Below are 18,388 nucleotides of genomic sequence, written 5' to 3'. Positions count from 1 at the left end.
TATTATTCTAAATGAGTTTCTCTGAGCTTTGAAAAATCAGTAGGGGAATTTGACTTTGTGAAGCAAAGATGGTTGGTTGTAAGCAAATTGGTGCAGTAAACTTAAAAGATATACATTTTTCTTTTGATAATGACCTGGCCAATACCATCTCTAAAATTTGGATACAGACATTACATTGTATGATTTTTTTACAGTATTAACTGCAGACATAAAGCAAGGGATTTGCAAAGAAAACATCAACTTAGTATTGATAAATACTGCCCTCCTGCTCCTCCTGTAGATGTGATCTATTTTGATGGCTACAAGCTTGTGAGATAACTACATGTGGATCCCCTTGCTAAACCTGAGACTCAGTATCACTGAGGAAAGAAATCGTGTTCTCGCCTCTGCCCCCATAAATCCTATTTCAAACTTCTTATTTCAATAAATAGTACTGTTTTGATTATCTAGGCTTAAAACTTTGTCGTCATCCTTAAATTTTTATTCTCCTTCATTCCAAAGTCTTGTCACCAGTGTATTGATATTTATTTTGGAAGAATTCTCTTCTACCTTTTTTGCTAACTCTTCATTGCTACCACCTCCTTCAAGCTCTCGTGACCTCACTCTCGGTGTATCGCATCTGTGTCTCCTCTGCATCTCCTCTAGCTTTAATCTGGCTTACCCACTACTGCTAGATTAACACTAGTTCCACCATATCACTCACCACCTATCACAAAACTTTGCCATTCATTACAGAATAAAATCAAAACTTCTCCATCAAGCTGGGGTCGATGGTGCAATGTCTCATTGTCACCTCCAAGAGCAAAGCCTGGCCCCTGCTACTGGAGAGAAGGTTCTGGTACAGAACAAAGACCGTGATTGAATGTAACCTTCCAAAATTAATGCCTTTCGTTTTTAACATAAGTGTCATATGGCACGCGTTTCCACAACGCGTCCCGTTAAGTTTACCTGCCAACTGTTTAGTCTGGCTTCCATTTTCAGTCTGCTTAGTACGAGGTAAGGCTGGCTTTTCCTTCTCGTTCTTGTTTGCGCTGCTCTCCAGAGAGGAAAGCTTCTCAGCTGCAGCTTTCTTGGCTTCTAGTTTCCTTTGTCGGCACGTCTTGACTGGCTCCGGTAACATCCTGACTTTCCGCCGAAAAGAACTCAGTACCTGGATGGCACCATTCCGTTTTTTCTCCTCCTGTGCCTCCACACTCCCAAACTCATCCACATCAGAGACTTTGTAGAGAGGCAGAACGTGGAGCTGCTCGTCCTCGGGCTTCCCTCCGATTTCTCGATTGTCTTCCCTAGTGAGGGTGCACACCTGGTAGGGAAGGGACACAGGACAGCCTCAGTTTCTGTCCAGAGGAAGAGTGGGTGTGTTCCTCTGTGTGTGTGTGTGTGTGTGTGTCTTTCTCCCTCTCAGGATTTAGATTTGTAGTGGTGGCAACTGGACCAGATTAGTGACGTGCCTGTCACCATAAAACCACGCCTGCCCATGGTTAACGAAGGTTGTGTCAACACGGTACTGGGGGATAGACGAGTTCACGTTGACGTTTCTGAGTCTGTCAGGAACTGTGACCTGCGGTGACTCTCTTCTTCACAGACATTTCTGACCCTGAGGGAAGAAGGAGTCTCCCCCTCCTTACACTTCAAACGCACCTGCGAAGCTCTTCAACACGAGGCCAAGAGTTTCTTCCACCAAATGGCTGCCTCTGTTTGGTAACATCACGCTCACCTGGTCTTGTACTTTTGTACACAGAGAAATTTCACACCTTTCCTCGTGCCTAGCTCTCATTCAGTGTGCTTAGGAAACTTCCACAAGATCCCAAAGTGAAATCTCAATAACGGGACATTGAAGACTCAGCTGGCACAGGTCACATGTAACCTGACCCTGTTTCTCCCCTCCCTCTCCTTCTCCGTGCTCTGTTAGATCTAGCTGACTTGTGTCTCTTCTCTCTCATTTCTCCTCTGAAATATCCCTCCTTACGAGGCAGTATCCTGAAAAGGGAAGAAAGCTCTTTCTGTTGCTTTGATAATTTAAGGGCACTTTTTTCTCTTGTTAGCCAAAATCACATTGGTTTTGATGAAAGATTATTTGTTGGTTTTAAAATACTAGCCTTTAGTATTTAGTATTTTTGATTAACGGAGAAAATGTGACCATGGTTATTTAAAACCTAAGGTAATATAAAATCACTGGAAGATACTCTTGAAAGGAATGTGTTTGTGATTATAACAGACTTACCTTTATAAATAAGTTTAACATGAGATGGCATTAAAACGAGTTTTCACTTCTTACACATAAGAGTCTTCCAAATCCTCGTCTCTGAGCACGTTACCTCTTCCCACGCCAATTCACCCCTACGCGGTCGTCCTCATCCAGCGCTGCTCTCCCTGTCACCTCACAGCACCCGTGACCCATCGGGGCAAACTCCCCTCCGTTTGAGTCATCCTTCTCACCCTCTGCCCTCTCTCCATCACCTTGCTGGAGTGAAACGTGGTCATCCTCAGGACCTGCAAGAGCGCCAGCTACCTTCTACTTCCCAGAATCTAGCAGAGCCTCCTAATGATGAGCAGGGCTCCATCCACGATGAGTGACAGTTTTAGATCTTGCGGATGACAACCCTGGATCAGAAGTCAGCAAGCTAAGACGCGAGGCCAACCTGCCTCACAGCCTGGTTTTGTATGGCTGAGAACTAAAAATGGCTTTTCCATTTTTAAAGAATTTCTTATTAAAAAACCCCAAACAATGTGACAGAGACCCTACGCAGACTGCAAAGCCTAAAATATTTACTATCTTGCCTTTAACAGAGAACTTTTCCGGCCCTGGTCTAGAGCATTAAACCAATACCTTCTGATTCTCAACAAACACTTCACAGCAGCTTCAAATCACTTCCACTACTGTCTACTGCCTCCTCAAATTGTTTTCTGCCCTAGAACATCACTTTAGTGTCTGTCTTCTAGCCTTCATCTTAAGTCTTATTGATCATCTTCCTCAACTCACCTACATCCATGTTGATGACTCATTAGGTTATTAACTTATAGTTTCCTCAAGTGAACTTTGTGATTCTTTATCTCCCCTTGGAGCATCCCTCTGTACACAAAGCCTCACCCTAGGATCCGTCAGTGTGGGACGTTGTTCCACCCTGGGACCAGATCCCTTTTCTCCCTTTACCAGCCTCCAATTCTAAGGCCCAGTCCATTTCACCCACTGTCATATGCTGTCACAATGGGCTTTTTCGCACTTGGAACATTTTACAGTAGTGACTCTGACAATGACGATGCATTTTTCATTTATACTTGTCTCTGCAAGGTGAGTTGGCATCTTGGCTTGTATATGGCCTTGTGCTTAACTGACTATAACCTAACAGATATCTGATACTGAATTTTGAAGGGTTTTTTGGGCAGCTAATTGTCGCTGGCAATGCATAGTCACTGGTTTAGACTAGCACCGGGAATTTCCATGATTTTCATGTGCTTGTCAACACAGTTTTCCACTAACGTGCCAAACTTTTATGAGAATACTAGTTCTGCCAAACAAGGTCACGTTGCAACAGCACTTCATTCACGAAAACACCGTCGGGCATGACACCTGCAGAGAACATGCTGCTCCAACCAGATGCTGTAACTTGCAGCCCGCCACTCTTCAACAACACCTGCTGCCAATCTGCCCTCGGCCCACTTACCAAGGTGCTGCCGTTCTGCATGTTGTGCAGGTCTCTGTGGGCGTGGGCGCAGAAGTCCAGACAGGCAGTGACCCCTGAGAATGGACGGCCCTCCTTCAGACCCAGACGGCACTCTGGTGCTCTGTGTTCATATTCGATCTGAAAAATAAAAGTGTGCGCGAGTGGTAAGAACTTAGGCATTTGAGATTCTCAAAGAAGTATAAGGCCTGTGCGTTGAAGGTCAAAAAGACTCCTTAGTATTTAGGCTATTAGGACTTTAAAAAACACTGCAGGGGTGGTCGAGTGGCACAGCGGTTAAGTTCGCACGTTCCACTTCGGCAGCCTGGGGTTCGCTGTCTCTGATCCCAGGTGTGGACATGGCACCACTTGGCACGCCATGCTGTGGTAGGCGTCCCACATATAAAGTAGAGGAAGATGGGCACGGATGTTAGCTCAGGGCCAGTCTTCCTCAGCAAAAAGAGGAGGATTGACAGCAGTTAGCTCAGGGCTAATCTTCCTCAAAAAAAAAAAAAAAAAACCTGTATATTTTCTATCCAGAAATACAGCAGAGTGACACAAAATAGAACATGTACCTTGACATGGTAGAGTTTTCATTTTAGAGTGTTATTGAGGTCTAACTGACTTACATTAAATACATACCATTTAATGCATTTTGACATATGTATACATCAAACCATTGCTACAATCAAAATAATGTATATATCCACCACTCCCAGAAGTTTTCCCATACTCCTTTATAATTCATGCCTCTCCTTTGTTCCCAGGCAACTACTGATCTGCTTTCTGTCGCTACCGATTACTTTGCATTTTCTAGAATTTTATATAAATGGATCCATTTTGAGTTAATTCTTACGTGTGGTGTGAGGTTAGGAGTCACAGTTAATTTTTTTCCATATGGCTATCCAGCAGTTCACACACTATGGGGTAAAAAGATTATTCTTTCCTCGTTGAATTGTCTTTGTTGAAAATCAATTGACCATACATACTGGATCCATTTCTGGACTCTCTATTCTGATCTTTTGGTATATTATGGTGTGTTGGTGTGCGCCTGTATGTATGTATATATATGCCAATACCAGCTGTCTTGATTACGAGTAAATGTAGATTTTTAGTAAATCTTAAAATCAGGGAGTATAAATCATCAAATTCTGCTCTTTTTTTTAAAAAAAACTGTTTGACTATTCCAGGTCCTTTGCATTTCTTTCTATATATTTTAGAATTGCCTTGTTAATTCCTTTAAAACATCTGGTAAGATTCTGATATGTCATTATTGAATCCATTGATTAATTTGGGGAATACTGACATCTTAGCAATATTTAGTCTTTTGATCCATGAACGTGGTATAGCTCTCCAGATATTTAGGTCTTCTAGAATTTCTCTCAGCAATGTTTTGCAGTTTTCAGTGCACAGGTCTTGTACGTTCTTGTCAAACGTATGCCTAAGAATTCCATATTTCTGATGCTATTTTAATTGCTCTTCATTTTCATTTCAGTTTTAATTGTTTACTGTTAGTATATAGAAATACAATTGATTTTTGTATTTTGCAACTTTGCTAAACCATTTATTAGTTCAAAGAGATTTTTGTATATTTTTGGGGACTTTCTATGTAGACAAGCATGTTGTCTGCAACTAAGTTTTATTTCTTCCTAACCACTCTGTATGCTTTTCATCTCTTTTTCTTGCCTACTGCACTGTCTAAAATTTCCAGTTAGATGTTAAATAGCAGTGGTGAGAATGGACATCCTTGTCTTGTTCCTAATCTTAGGAGTAAAGTATTCACTCTTTCACCATTAAGTATGATGGTAGCTTTAGGTTTTTCATCTATGCTCTTTATCAGGCTGAGAAAGTTCCCTTCTATGGATGTTGAATTTTGTCAAATGCTTTTCTCTATCTATTGAGATAATCAAATATTTTCCCCTGTTATGCTGGTTAATATGGTGATTGATTTTTGATGTTAAGTGAACCAAGCATTCCTGAAATAAATTCCATCTGGGCATGATATATTATCCATTTTACACACTGTCCCATCTAATTTGCTAAAATTTTGTTAAGAAGTTTCACATTAATATTTATGAAGACCATTGGACTATAGTTTTCTTTTTCTTTAATGCCTTTGTCTGGTTCTAGTATCAGGATATTTCCAGCCTCAAAGAATGGGTTGGTAAGTGTTTACTCATTTTCTATTTTCTAGAAGAGTTTCCATTGAATTGTTATTATTTCTTCCTTAAATAATGGGTCAAATTTGGCAGGAAAATCATCTGGCTTGGAATTTTCTTTTTGGTAAAGCTTTTAACTACAAATCAATTTCTTTAATAGTATAGGACTATTCATGTTATTTATTTTTTTCTTTAGAAAACTGCGGTAATTTGTGTTTTTTCAAGGACTCTGCCCATTTCATCTAAGTTGTTGAATTTACTGGCATAAGGTTTTAATAATATGTCTTTATTTTTCTTTTAATGTCTGTAGGATCTGTAGTGATGTCTCATCTCTAATTCTTGACATTGGTGATTTGTCTTCTCTTTTTTCCTGATGGAATTGACTCAAAGTACCAGATTTTGGTTTCATTGATTTATTCTCTTGTTTTCTGTATTCTATTTCATTGGTTTATTTGCTTATTTTTATTTGTCTTCCTTCTGCCTTTCAGGGCTAAAATTGCTCTCCTTTCCCAAGTTCCTTAGGTTAGAAGCATAGATCATTGATTTGAGCCTTTATATTTTTCTACTATAAGTGTTCAATGCTTTAAGTGTCTCTCTAAGCAAGGCTTTATAGCTCTATCCCGCTAATTTCAATGTTATGTCTTCATTTTCATTCAGTGTGAAATACCTTCTAATTTCCCTTGTGATTTATTCTTTGGCCAATAGGTCATTAGAAATATGTTGATCAGTTTCCAGATATTTAAGGATTTTGTAGGTATCCTTCTGGTACAGATTTTTGATTTAATTTGATTTCGTTGTGGTCACAGAACATACTTTAAAGCTTTTACATTTATTGATACTAGTTTAATGACCCAGAATATAATCTATCTTGGTAATTCATCCTTGTACCCTTGAAAATGTTAATTCTGTTGGGTGGCGAGTTCTGGACATGCCAATAAGGTCAAGTTGGATAAAAGTGTTGTTCAAATCTCCTCTCTCCTTACTGCTTTTTCGTCTGCTTGTTCCAACAGTTATTGAGAGAGATGTATTGAAATCTCTGACTATAATTGTGGATGCATTAATTTGTTTGGTTCTATCAGTTTTTGTTTAATAAAATTTGAAGCTCTGCATAGTTAGATGCATGCATAGTTAGGATTATCACGTTCTCTTGAATTGACCCTTTTATCTTTATTATCATATTAAAGGATCCTCTTTATACTTTATAATATTCTTTGCTATGAAATCTACTTTGTCTGTTGTTAATATAATCATTCCAGCTTTCTTTTGATTTATATTAGCATGATATTTCTTGGTTCTTGCTTTTTTCAACATCACAATTGTTCAGTATCGATGTGATTATTCAGTATCACAAGCTCTCCCTTTTAATTGGGAGTGTTAAAAACCATTTCCATTTAATGGGGTTTTTGATATGGTTGGGATTAAATATACCATCTTGCTATTTGTTTTATATTTGTCTTATCTTTTTTATGGTTCCATATTTTTAAAAACTTTTTTGGTTGATTCCATTTTCATCTTTTTACTGGTGCATTAGCTATACACTGTTTTTTAGTGGCTGCTTGCTTTAAGATTTACAGCGTACTCTTTAACTTTTCACAGTCTACACATCCAAGTAGTATTCCACCACTCTCTGCGCAAGAACCTTACAACAGTATTCTTCCAATCCCCCAGCCTCTGTGCTATTTCATTATTACATTACTATTACATTAGAAACCTCAAAGTACATTGCTAATATATTTTTTAAAATAGCATTATTACATTATTACATTACTATTACATAAGAAACCTCAAAGTACATTGTTAATATATTTTTTAAAATAGCAAATTATCTTTTAAAGAAATTTTTAGATAAAGAAAGTCTTTTTACTCACATACCTAGTATTTATGATGTTTTTCATTCCTTTTAGTCAATCCAGATTTCTATCTGATGTCATTTTCTTTCTACTGGAGCGCTTTCTTTAACATGTTTGAAGTGTTAGTCGCTGGTGGTAAATTATTTCGGCTTTTGTATATGTGAAAATAAATCTTTCAGTACTTTAAATATCTTTCTCCTCTATCCTCTTTCTTGTATTTTCCTCTGACATGGAGTCTCTTGTGTTTATTATCGTTTTCTTCACTATATGTAATATGCCATTTTTTTCTCCATCTGCTTTTTGCATTTTCTCTTTATCACTGACTTTAAGCAAACTGATTTCAATGTGCCTTTATCTGGTTTTCTTCAAGTCTTCCCCTACCCCCCTGGTTGGGGCTTGATGAGTTTCTGGGATCAATGGGTTGACAGTTTTGAACAAATTTGAAAAAATTGTGACCATTTCTTTAAATACTTTTCAGTACCCTACCTCCTTCTGGGACTCCAATTACACATATATTAGTGTAATAATATTGTCTCAGAGGCCTTTGATCTATTCATTTTTTTCATTTTGCCTTTTCTCTTTATTGCACATTGGAACATTTCTACTGCTATGTATTCAAGTCCACTAATCTTCTGGAATTAATTCCAACTAGCATATTTTTTATCCAGACATATATTTTTCATCTCTATAAATTCAATGTGGGTCTTCTTGATATCTTCTTAGCTTTCTTTATCATGCTCATACTTCCTCTGTTGTCCTGAATAAATGGAATATATGTATGAGAACTATTTTAATGTCCTTGTCTCCATATTCTTATCACATGTCATTTCTGGAACTATTTCTATTGGTTGCTTTTTTCCTCCTTCTTCATGATGGGTCACAGTTTCTTATTTCTTTGTATGCTTGGTGAGTTTTGATGGGATGCTAGACATTGTAAATTTTACCTTGTTGTCTGTGGGATTTTAAAAAAAATTTTGTTTTGGGATGCTGTTAAGTTATTGGAATCAGCTTGATCCTTTCAAGTCTTGACTGTAACCGTTTCTAGTTTGGACCAGAACACCCTAATCTACTTCTGCTACCAAGGCCATAAAATTCTGAATACCCTACTTGATATCTTGTCTGCTAGGAGGTCTTTTCCTTCTGCATGTTATTAACAAGAACTAGTCCAGTTGTGTATGGAATCAAGGGGTTGTTCCTCCTGTTCCTCTTTTTTTTTCTTTTTTTTTTTTTTAAGGTATGTTTTTTGGTGAAGAAGAGTGGCCCTGAGCTAACATCTGTTGCCAATCTTTCTCTTTTTTTTCCTCCTCAAAGCCCCAGCATGTAGTTGTATATCCTAGTTGTAAGTGGTTCTAGTTCTATGGGGGATGCTGCCATGGCATGGCTTGATGAGTGGTGTGTTGGTCCGTGCCCAGGATCCAGACTGGAGAATCTCAGGCTGCTGAAGCAGAGCGTGTGAACTTAACCACTTGGCCACGGGGCCAGCCCCTGCCTATTCCTTTTGATGGCTCCTTCCACAGCCTTGGTGATCTCTTCACATGCACGCACTGTTCAGTACTCAGCCGACGACGCAAGCAGAACCCTCTACAGATCTCTGAAGCTCTTCTCAATGAAGCGCTCTCCTCTCTGGTACTCTGAATGGTGAATTCTAGCACCTTGGCTTCCCCAAATTCTGAACTTAGTCTCCTTCACACGGAGATAACCCTGGGGTCTGTTTGGGTTCCCCCTCCCTGCCCTGAGCCTATCGTGCTCTTCATTTTTTGGAAGTAAGCTCAGGTAATCATAGGTTCACCTTTTTCATTTCCTTCCTCCAAGACAGTGTTACTATCTTGTGGTTCTTATTGTCCTATGTCTAAAAGCCATTGTTTCATATATTCTGTTGTTGTTTTTTTAATATGTGAAAGTAAATCCAGTCCCTGTTAATCTGTCATGGCTAGAAGCTGAACTCACAACTTGATAAAGTTTTTGATGACTTGAATATTATTTACCATCAGGTTCACATAGCATATTTATATACTGAAACTTATAAGACTCTGGTCAAAAGAAAGTGATGGTGTTGACCACTGTATGACCACATAGCTGTGTGGTTTGTGACTGTTTAGTCCATGCCGTGTTCTAGATCATTTCATTCTGTTCCTTGAATAAAAATGTGTACAAAATCTAGTTGATCATTAGACAGACTTAGGCTATCTCACAAGAAACACCATGAAGGGGTTTGTGAATGGATTACTGGAGAGACATCTCCATGTCTGGAAGACAATCTAAGTGCATGGCTTTCTGAGGGTGTAAAGCTGTGCTGTTCAATATGGTAGCCACTAGCCACATGTGGCTAATTAAATCTATTAAATTAAAATAAAAATTCATTAACTTGATTACACTGGCCACATATCGAGCACTCGATAACCACGTGTGGCTGGCAGCTGTTGTGCTGCACAGTGTAGACAGAGAATATTTCCACTGTCATAGGAAGTTCTCTTGGACAGCATTGGTCTAAAAATGTCATCTCCACTTCTGATGCAAGCACATGATTTTGAGATCTGAACCTGCTAATTCAGCCCTAAAGTTTAATGGTAAGATGATAATAGAAAAAGCAGAGCAAAAATGAGTCTACTGGATAGATATAAAGAAAAAACGTTTAAATTGAGAAAACCTATGTTCTAAGTCCACGGGGTTGACAGAAGATATACTGTGAAGACCCAATGAAGCTTAACTTTAGCAATAAGACTTTGACTATGAAATCAAGAAGTAAAGCAAGGAAGAACATTCAGATATGAGACATAAAGATATTTTATTCAGTTGAGGGAAGGAGGCAAAGATCAAATGGTAGGTTTTGACAGCACCTATAACCTCTTCCCATATATTGTGTGGAAAGATCACATGGCTGTTTTTTGGATTTTTAAACTCTATCAAGACATATGGATGAACATTACCAATAGTACCTACCATGCAATATAAAAAACACCACATCCATTCATAGCCATTAGTTGATTTAATTTATATAGACATTACACCTATTTTATTTTTTAAATTATTATTATTTTTTTTTTGAGGAAGATCAGCCCTGAGCTAACATCTGAGGCCAATCCTCCTGTTTTTGCTGAGGAAGACGGGCCCTGAGCTAACATTCATGCTCATCTTCCTCTACTTTATGTGTGGGACGCCTACCACAGCATGGCTTGCCAAGCAGTGCCATGTCCGCATCCGGGATCTGAACCAGTGAACCTTGGGATGCTGAAGCAGAACGTGTGAACTTAACCACTGCACCACCAGGCCGGCCCCATTACACCTATTTTTAATGTATGAATGTATGTATATATTTAATTTATTGTGGTAAGAACACTTAACTTGAGACCTACCCTTTTAACAAGTTTTTAAGTGTCTGATACGTTATTGTTGACTACAGGTACAGACGCTGTGCAGCAGATCTCCAGAGCCTGTTCACTTTGCTTAGCCGAAACTTTGTGCCCATTGATTAGTACACCTACACATTTATGCTTGTATAAACACTGAAACACATCTAAGAAATTATACCTAATCATCCTGTTATAACTTAGAAATTTTGGGCATTTCAGATTTGGGAAATGCATGAAACACTCCAAACAAAATCTACTAAGTAGAATATAAATGCTTAGAAAACCAGGTGTGTATGAGACAGTCTATAATAAGAATAACAGGATTAAAAAGAACATCAATGCTTTGTTGTTCTGTCCCTTCCCCCAGCTAAGCCCATTTGATTAATATACCTATAAAAAAATTCAGTCAACAGAAAATGGCCAAAGTTGAAATCTAGTGACATTTAATATCTTCAATTCATTTTCTTATCTTCATCGCTTGATTTATTGTGTTTCTCACCTAGAATTATTTTACAACAGTACCAAAGCATTCTTTATACTTTTCTGTGATAGTAAAATAGGTAAGGTTGTAAAATAGCTATTAATCCCACTATTATTAACAGCATTTAAAATAACTTTTATAGACATTCACATATATTTCTAAAACCCTAAGTTGTGACATAAAACAACTTATAAACAGACCATCATTATTAAATTTGGCTCCTTTGCTCCCAATAAAAATATATATATTGAGGTTTGGGTGGGGAAAGTATTGAAGCCCACAATGGAAACAAGAGGAGCTAAATCATTGATTAGGATTGGTCCCCTGTCCGTCTCTGTCACGTACACTGATCTAATCCCACTGGAGTCTTCCACGTTATTAAGCCAGCGACAATGTCTGCAAATGCAGTGCCCTTCACAAGTCCACGTGCCCTGCTGCTGTGCACTCTGCCCTGCATGCCTTCTCGTCGCCTCCAGCTTTCCCCCACCTGTCAGTTTCCCTCTTCCCTTAAATCTTTAACCGCTTCTACCCAGCACTTGCTTCACTGGTTTCTCTTCCTATACGCACCCCCAAAATGTGGCTGTGATCCAGAGTGCCATCATTTAGCCCTCCTCCTCTTTAGAATCTCCACTCTGAAAAATTGCATTCACTTCTATGTATTCAACTTCAACTACTTCCTGCATTTTGATAACTCCCCAATCTACAGCGCTAGTCTGGATTTTTCTCCTGACTTTCCATCTAATTATCCTAGAAATAGGTCAAACCAGCATATCCAAAATGAAATTTATCATCTTCCCCTTCTCTCCCCCAAACTTACTTTCCCTTACTGATTCCTGTCACCAGTTAACAGAACCACCTGTCCAAACCAGAAATTTGGTGGATCCTCAAATTCTCTCTTTCGCTCATCCTTAAATCCAACACTGAGTTCTGTAAGTTCCACCTCAAATATTTCACATTCTTATTTCCTTTTCTCCATCACTACTGACATTTCTTTAATTTAGGACTTTATATCTCTTGCCCAAAGACTACAATAGCTTACTTCTTCTTTAATCTTACACTAGTCTAAGCTATGTTTCATTTATTTGGCTTGTTGAGTGACCTTTTAAATTAAATCACTTCACCCTCCCCCACTCTCAACATACACTAAAAGCCCCCCGTGGCAGTGCTCTCACCTACAGGAGAAAGTCCACAGCTCTTTGCATGGCCTCCAAGGCCGTCTCTGACCTTACATCTATACTCTACACTCAGGAAGAATCTTTCTCTTCCCTCAGAGATGTGTGCACACCTCTACCGCAGCTGTTACTGTGTTCTTCTGTAATGGTATTTTACATATCCGTGTCTCCTCTACAGAAGGAATTCCTGAAGACAGAGAGGCTACACTGTTCCTCTTTATGTCCGCAGAGATTAAACACAGCATCTGGTTCAGATCAGGTTTTCATGTAATGCTGTTATGTTGACACTACTGAAGCAGAGGAGACTCTGCGCTCTTTTGCCTGCTTCCTGAGCACTTCTGAACCAGCTACTCAGCCTTCTAGACAGGCACAGTCTAGAAAACACTGTTAAAACAGGGACGAAATAGTTTTGCTTAGTTCATGGAGCCAAGGCCAAGAATAGAGAAAAGGATCCAGCCAGATCGGTCATATCTGGACTCAGGTATGTGCACTTAACAAATTAGTACACCCATAGCTGTATACGCATAGACTTTCTGTGGAAACAGCTGTAGATAATTAGAACCTATAGTTTGGGCCACATAATTTTAATTAATTCCTGGATTCTGCTTATAGAGACAAAATTATCTATAGGAGAACAAGATTAATAGATAGAAACAGCTTGTGAGCCTTAAAAGCTCATTATCTTTACAGATTTAAAAGACCAAAACTATGCTCTTTTGGATGGTGTAACTCTCATATCCCAGAAACAGAACACTGCAGTGGCTTCGACAATTCGGAAGAGACAAAGTTAGACAAATAAAGGAGGATCATTTCTTCAAAAATAGTTTTGGAAGTAGGTAGGTCGGTCATCAATAATGAGCAAGTGAACTGTTTCGATCATTGTCAATAATCATTTAAACTTACCTGATTATTATATGCATCAGGTGCAAGTTTCTTGTACGTTGGTGCCATAAGAGTGGATAAGTTTTGTAAATGAGACTCCAGTTTCTCTTCCTGTATAAAACGAATAATTCTACATATTAAATTCTAAATCAATTATCTCTGTATGTGAGAGAGGCTGTCAGTTAGACATTTTCCCCCTACATCTTGGATCCAAAACATAATGTATAGTGTCTTTCTTATTAAATAACTAAAGCATCTTAACATGACTATTTCTAAGTGAAAATTATAGACCATATATCACCTATATTTGTATGTGCTATTAAATATCTAGCTCTTTGGTATTTCATCAGATTAATCAATTTTCTACTTTGCATGCAAATATTTGACAGTTTATGAATATAAGCCCATGCTAATAGCAGGGTTAGGAGAATGAAGCCATCTGGTCTTAAAGAGGTCACATTCTCCACTCCCTCTCCAATGAGCTTCCAAGGAAGATGAGCTATTGAAAGGATTCATTTGGCTTAATTGGTCTATTTGCAATCTTTATATTTTTAAATGTTTATAAAAATAGTACTTCAAAATTTGAAATGATCTCTCCACTTACTAGATGCTTCAAATATAGATAAAATTCTCAGACCTAGAATGTGGTATATACAAAGAACTTTGTAAGGCTTACTTGAAAGGAAAAATGTTCAGTTGCACTGCCTTCTTCCCATAAGGAACAGATTTTCCAAGTAATATTGCTTTTTAAAATGGTAGGTGATAATACCCAGTTGCTGTTCATACTTAGAAGCTCTCATTTCATATTACTATTTCTCTAAAAATCTTAGGAGACAGAATCGCTGGCAGAGATGTACTGGTTCGTAGTTTAGGAGGTAAGGTTTCTGAGTGCAGTCCTCCTGCCCACCTGAGGGGAGACGGCACTAGCCATCCCCCGGATCTGGTTTACATGAAACATGGTTGGAATGGTAAACATTTATGAAATAGCAGTGAGAAAGCTCTCCAGTGTGGAAAATTAAAGTGGCTGACAGCATGCAAAGGTGCTAGTCTTCATTAGGTTTACTAAATATTTGTGTTTTTTCCTGATGAAAAGAGGACATCTAGCATGTTTAAGTAATATAGTTTATTAACAATACTGTAATCCTATGAAAAAAATTTATATTGTGATTTCAAGAGTTTTTGCACTTTATTAAACTGCTAGTTACTATTATAGTCACAAACAACAAAGCTAACAAGTTTTATTTAGAGGGACATATCAATATTATAATATCCACAGTATAACTGTATATTTCAATTGCATTTAAAATTTGAAAGATAATTATAAGATGCATAGTCACTAAAAATTTGGTCATATCTAAATGCTGAATATACTGAGGTTTTCTGATTATTCAATTAGTACACTCTAGAACACATGCTACCTAAAAGTTGTTAAATTTGATACCAATCTGTAAGTTATATTTTGAGAAATATGTATTCTAGAGAAAAGACAAAAACCAGTGAATTCAATGAGAAATCAATGTTCATTTATTTCCATTACACTTTTATGTTAAAATCTAAATATATTTTGATTACTTGAATGTGTTCATTACGGTAACTTTAAACTATCAAATCTCATGGTATGAAAATGTGACTAGAAATGGTCTTTTCTGATCATTGCAGTAATGAACATGACTTCTATAATTCAAGTTCAAAAGATGATAATTTTAACACATAAGCGTTAACATTTAGTTTTAATACTGAAGTGACAGCTGTTTAAAACTCTGGAATTAACATAAAAATGAATAAATATAAAAGGCCATAGGTATGAAGAACTTATGTTGTTCAAACTTTATCTATTACTTTGTTATCACATGATTATTATGTTAACTTTATAAAATATTATAATGTGACTCCAGTTTAGGCAAAATTTTGTTGACTCATCTGTAATCTTGTTAATGAAAGTGTGACGGAGTACGTCATATTGTTCACTTCATCTGTGCTCATTAATTCTCCATGAAAAATAAAGAGATTATACATCAGGAAGTAAACAAACCTCTTTTGGGTCATCCCCAAGCAGCTTAAATTTTCTTGGGATCTTGCTTCTGGCAAACTTACATCCATTGTAGTACATGCTCCAAGAACAACCAAAGGAGAAGGAGGCACCACACGTGTCTGGGTCCAGCCCTTGACAGGCACAGGTTCTCCTGAGAAATCAAAGGACCGAATTCATGGCTATGGCTGGCATTATCTAGGCTACCAATCGCAAACTCTGGCGTCCACATGTAAAAATGAGCACAAATTAGTTTTAAAAGAAGTCTACTCTAACTCTATATCAAGCTGTGCCGTAACCACATCAGAAAGGAACTAGTTCAATTGACTTTAAATCACAATTTAAACAAACTTTTCATTATAGTATAATACATACATAGAAAAGTGCACATAATTGTACAGCTTGCAAATGCTGATATATGAAGCATGCCTGAGTAAGTAGCATCCAAACTAAGAAACAAAACACATATCTGTGCCCAAATCTCCTCTTGTACCTCCTCCCAGGCATTTCCCCCCAACAGTAACTTCTACCAGAGGAGATGAGTTTTGTATATTTATATAGAGAGATAGATTTGCCTACTTTGATACTATATATAATAGAATGCACACACACACACTATACTAAACACACTCATACATGTATTTGGAATCATACCATATAAGCTTATTTATTTGGGTCTTGCTGTTTTTCTTCAACACTGTTTGGGACACCCACTCATATGGTTGCGTGTAGCTGTACGTTATTCATCAAGTACAGTTTTCCATCATACGAATATGCCAGAAATTAACCCTTCTCCCACTGATGGGCCTTTCAGTGCTTTCTAGTTTTTGGCTAAAATACAGTATTGAGACTTTACAGCTCAAGTCAGATATATCCTAAGGGCAATAAACAAAGTAACAAAGAAACCAAAAAACAAAACACAATAAAACAACCTACTAGGAAAACAATATTCAGTAGGTATTTTTTCAGCTTTATTGAGGTACAACTGACAAATAAAATGGTAAGATATTTAAAGTGTACAACGCGATGATGTGATACATGCATCCATTGTGAAAGGATGCCCCCAGGCAGTTAATGAACACAGCCATCACCTCACATAGGTATCTTTTTTTGGAAAAGAACATTTAAGTTCCACTCTTTTAGCAAATTTCTATTATACGATACAATGTTAGGAACTAGAGTCACCATGTTATACACTAGATCCTCAGATCTTATTCATCTTGTAACTGAAAGAGTGTACCCTTCCGCCAACCTCTTTTCATTTCCCCAACACCCCACCCCCTGCCTCTCACAACCACTTTTCTATTCTAAGTGTTCAACTTTTGTTTGTTTTCGATTCCACATATAAGTGACTCTGTGCAGTATTTGTCTTTCTCTGTCTTACTTATTTCACTTAATAAGTCACTTATTTCACGTAATACCCTCCAGGTTCATCTTGTGTTGTTGCAAATGGGAGGATTTCCTTTGTGTAAGGTTGAATAATATTCTTGGGTGTGTGTGTGAATATACACATAGCACATCATCTTCACTCTTCATCTGTTGATGGACACTTTGGTTGTCTCCACACCTTGGTTATTGTGAATAACGCTGCAATGAAACTGCAGTGCAGATATCTCTTCGAGATCCTGATTTCAATTCCTTTGGTTATATACCCTGAAGTGGAATTGCTGGATCATATGGTAGTCATATTTTAAATTTTTTGAAGAACTGCCATACTGTTTTCCTTAATAGCTGTGTCAGTTTACGTTCTCACCAACAGTGCACAAGGGTTCCCTTTTCTCCACATTCTCGCCAGCATTTGTTACCTCTTGTCTTTTTGATAGCAGACAACCTAACAGGTGTGAGATGATACCTCATTGTGGTTTTGATTTGCATTTCCCTGATGATCAGTGACGTTGAGCACCCTTCACGTACCTGTTTGCTCTTTGTAAAAATGTCTATTCAAGTCCTTTGCCCAATTTAATTGGGTTATTTGCTTTCTTGCTATTCAGTTGTATGAGTTCCTTGTATATTTTGGATACTAACCTCTTATTGGATATGTGGTTTGCAAATATTTTCTCCCATTCCATAGGTTGTCTTTTCATTTTGTTGATGGTTTCCTTTGCTGCGCAGAAATTTTTCAATTTGATGCAGTCACATTTGTTTATTTTGCTTTTGTTGCCTTTGCTTTTGGTGTCAAATTCAAAAAATCATTGTCAAGACCAACATCAAGAAGCTTACCTCCTATGTTTTCTTCTAGGAGTTTTATAGTTTTGGGCCTTATGTTCAAGACATTAACCTATTTTGAGCTGATTTTTGTGTGTGGTGTAAGAGCGTGCCCAGTTTCATTCTTCTGCATGTGATATGCAGATTTCCGATCACCATTTGTTGAAGAGGCGGTCCTTCCCCCATTGTATAGTATTGGCTCCTTTGTGAAAAATTAATTGAACATATTTGCATGGGTTTATTTCTGGGCTCCGTATTTTGTTCCATTGATCTATGTGTCTGTTCTGACATCAGTACCATACTGTTTTGATTACTACAGCTTTGCAATATAGTTTGCAATCAGAAATTGTGATGACTCTAGCTTTGTTCTTCATTCTTGAGATTGCTTTGACTATTTGGGGTCTTTTGTGTTTCCATATGAATTTTAGGATTGTTTTTTCTATTACTGTGAAAAATGCCATTGGAATTTTGATAGGGATTGCATTAAATCTGTAGATTGCTTTGGGTAATGTGGATATTTTTAACAATATTAATCCTCCCAGGCTATGAACATGTAATATCTTTCCATTTATTTGCGTCTTCTTCAATATCTTTTCAT

General features: G+C 37.6%; 1 protein-coding gene across 3 annotated transcripts in view; it reads right to left on the bottom strand.

The window, feature by feature from the left end:
• Positions 1-18,388, bottom strand: part of TET2 (tet methylcytosine dioxygenase 2) — a 118,206-nt gene that overhangs the window by 5,780 nt on the left and 94,038 nt on the right. For all 3 annotated transcript variants that reach the window (XM_046657214.1, XM_046657213.1, XM_046657215.1), the window contains 4 exons: positions 15,589-15,739; positions 13,578-13,667; positions 3,666-3,803; positions 949-1,303 (listed from right to left, as the gene is read on the bottom strand). In XM_046657214.1, the coding sequence (XP_046513170.1) occupies positions 949-1,303; positions 3,666-3,803; positions 13,578-13,667; positions 15,589-15,739 (734 nt within the window). The remainder of the gene's footprint in view (positions 1-948; positions 1,304-3,665; positions 3,804-13,577; positions 13,668-15,588; positions 15,740-18,388) is intronic.

Source organism: Equus quagga, chromosome 3 (genome assembly GCF_021613505.1).
Source record: "Equus quagga isolate Etosha38 chromosome 3, UCLA_HA_Equagga_1.0, whole genome shotgun sequence".
NCBI lineage: Eukaryota > Metazoa > Chordata > Mammalia > Perissodactyla > Equidae > Equus > Equus quagga.
The sequence above is the reverse complement of the archived record's forward strand: the minus strand, read 5'-3'. Positions and strand labels throughout refer to the sequence as shown.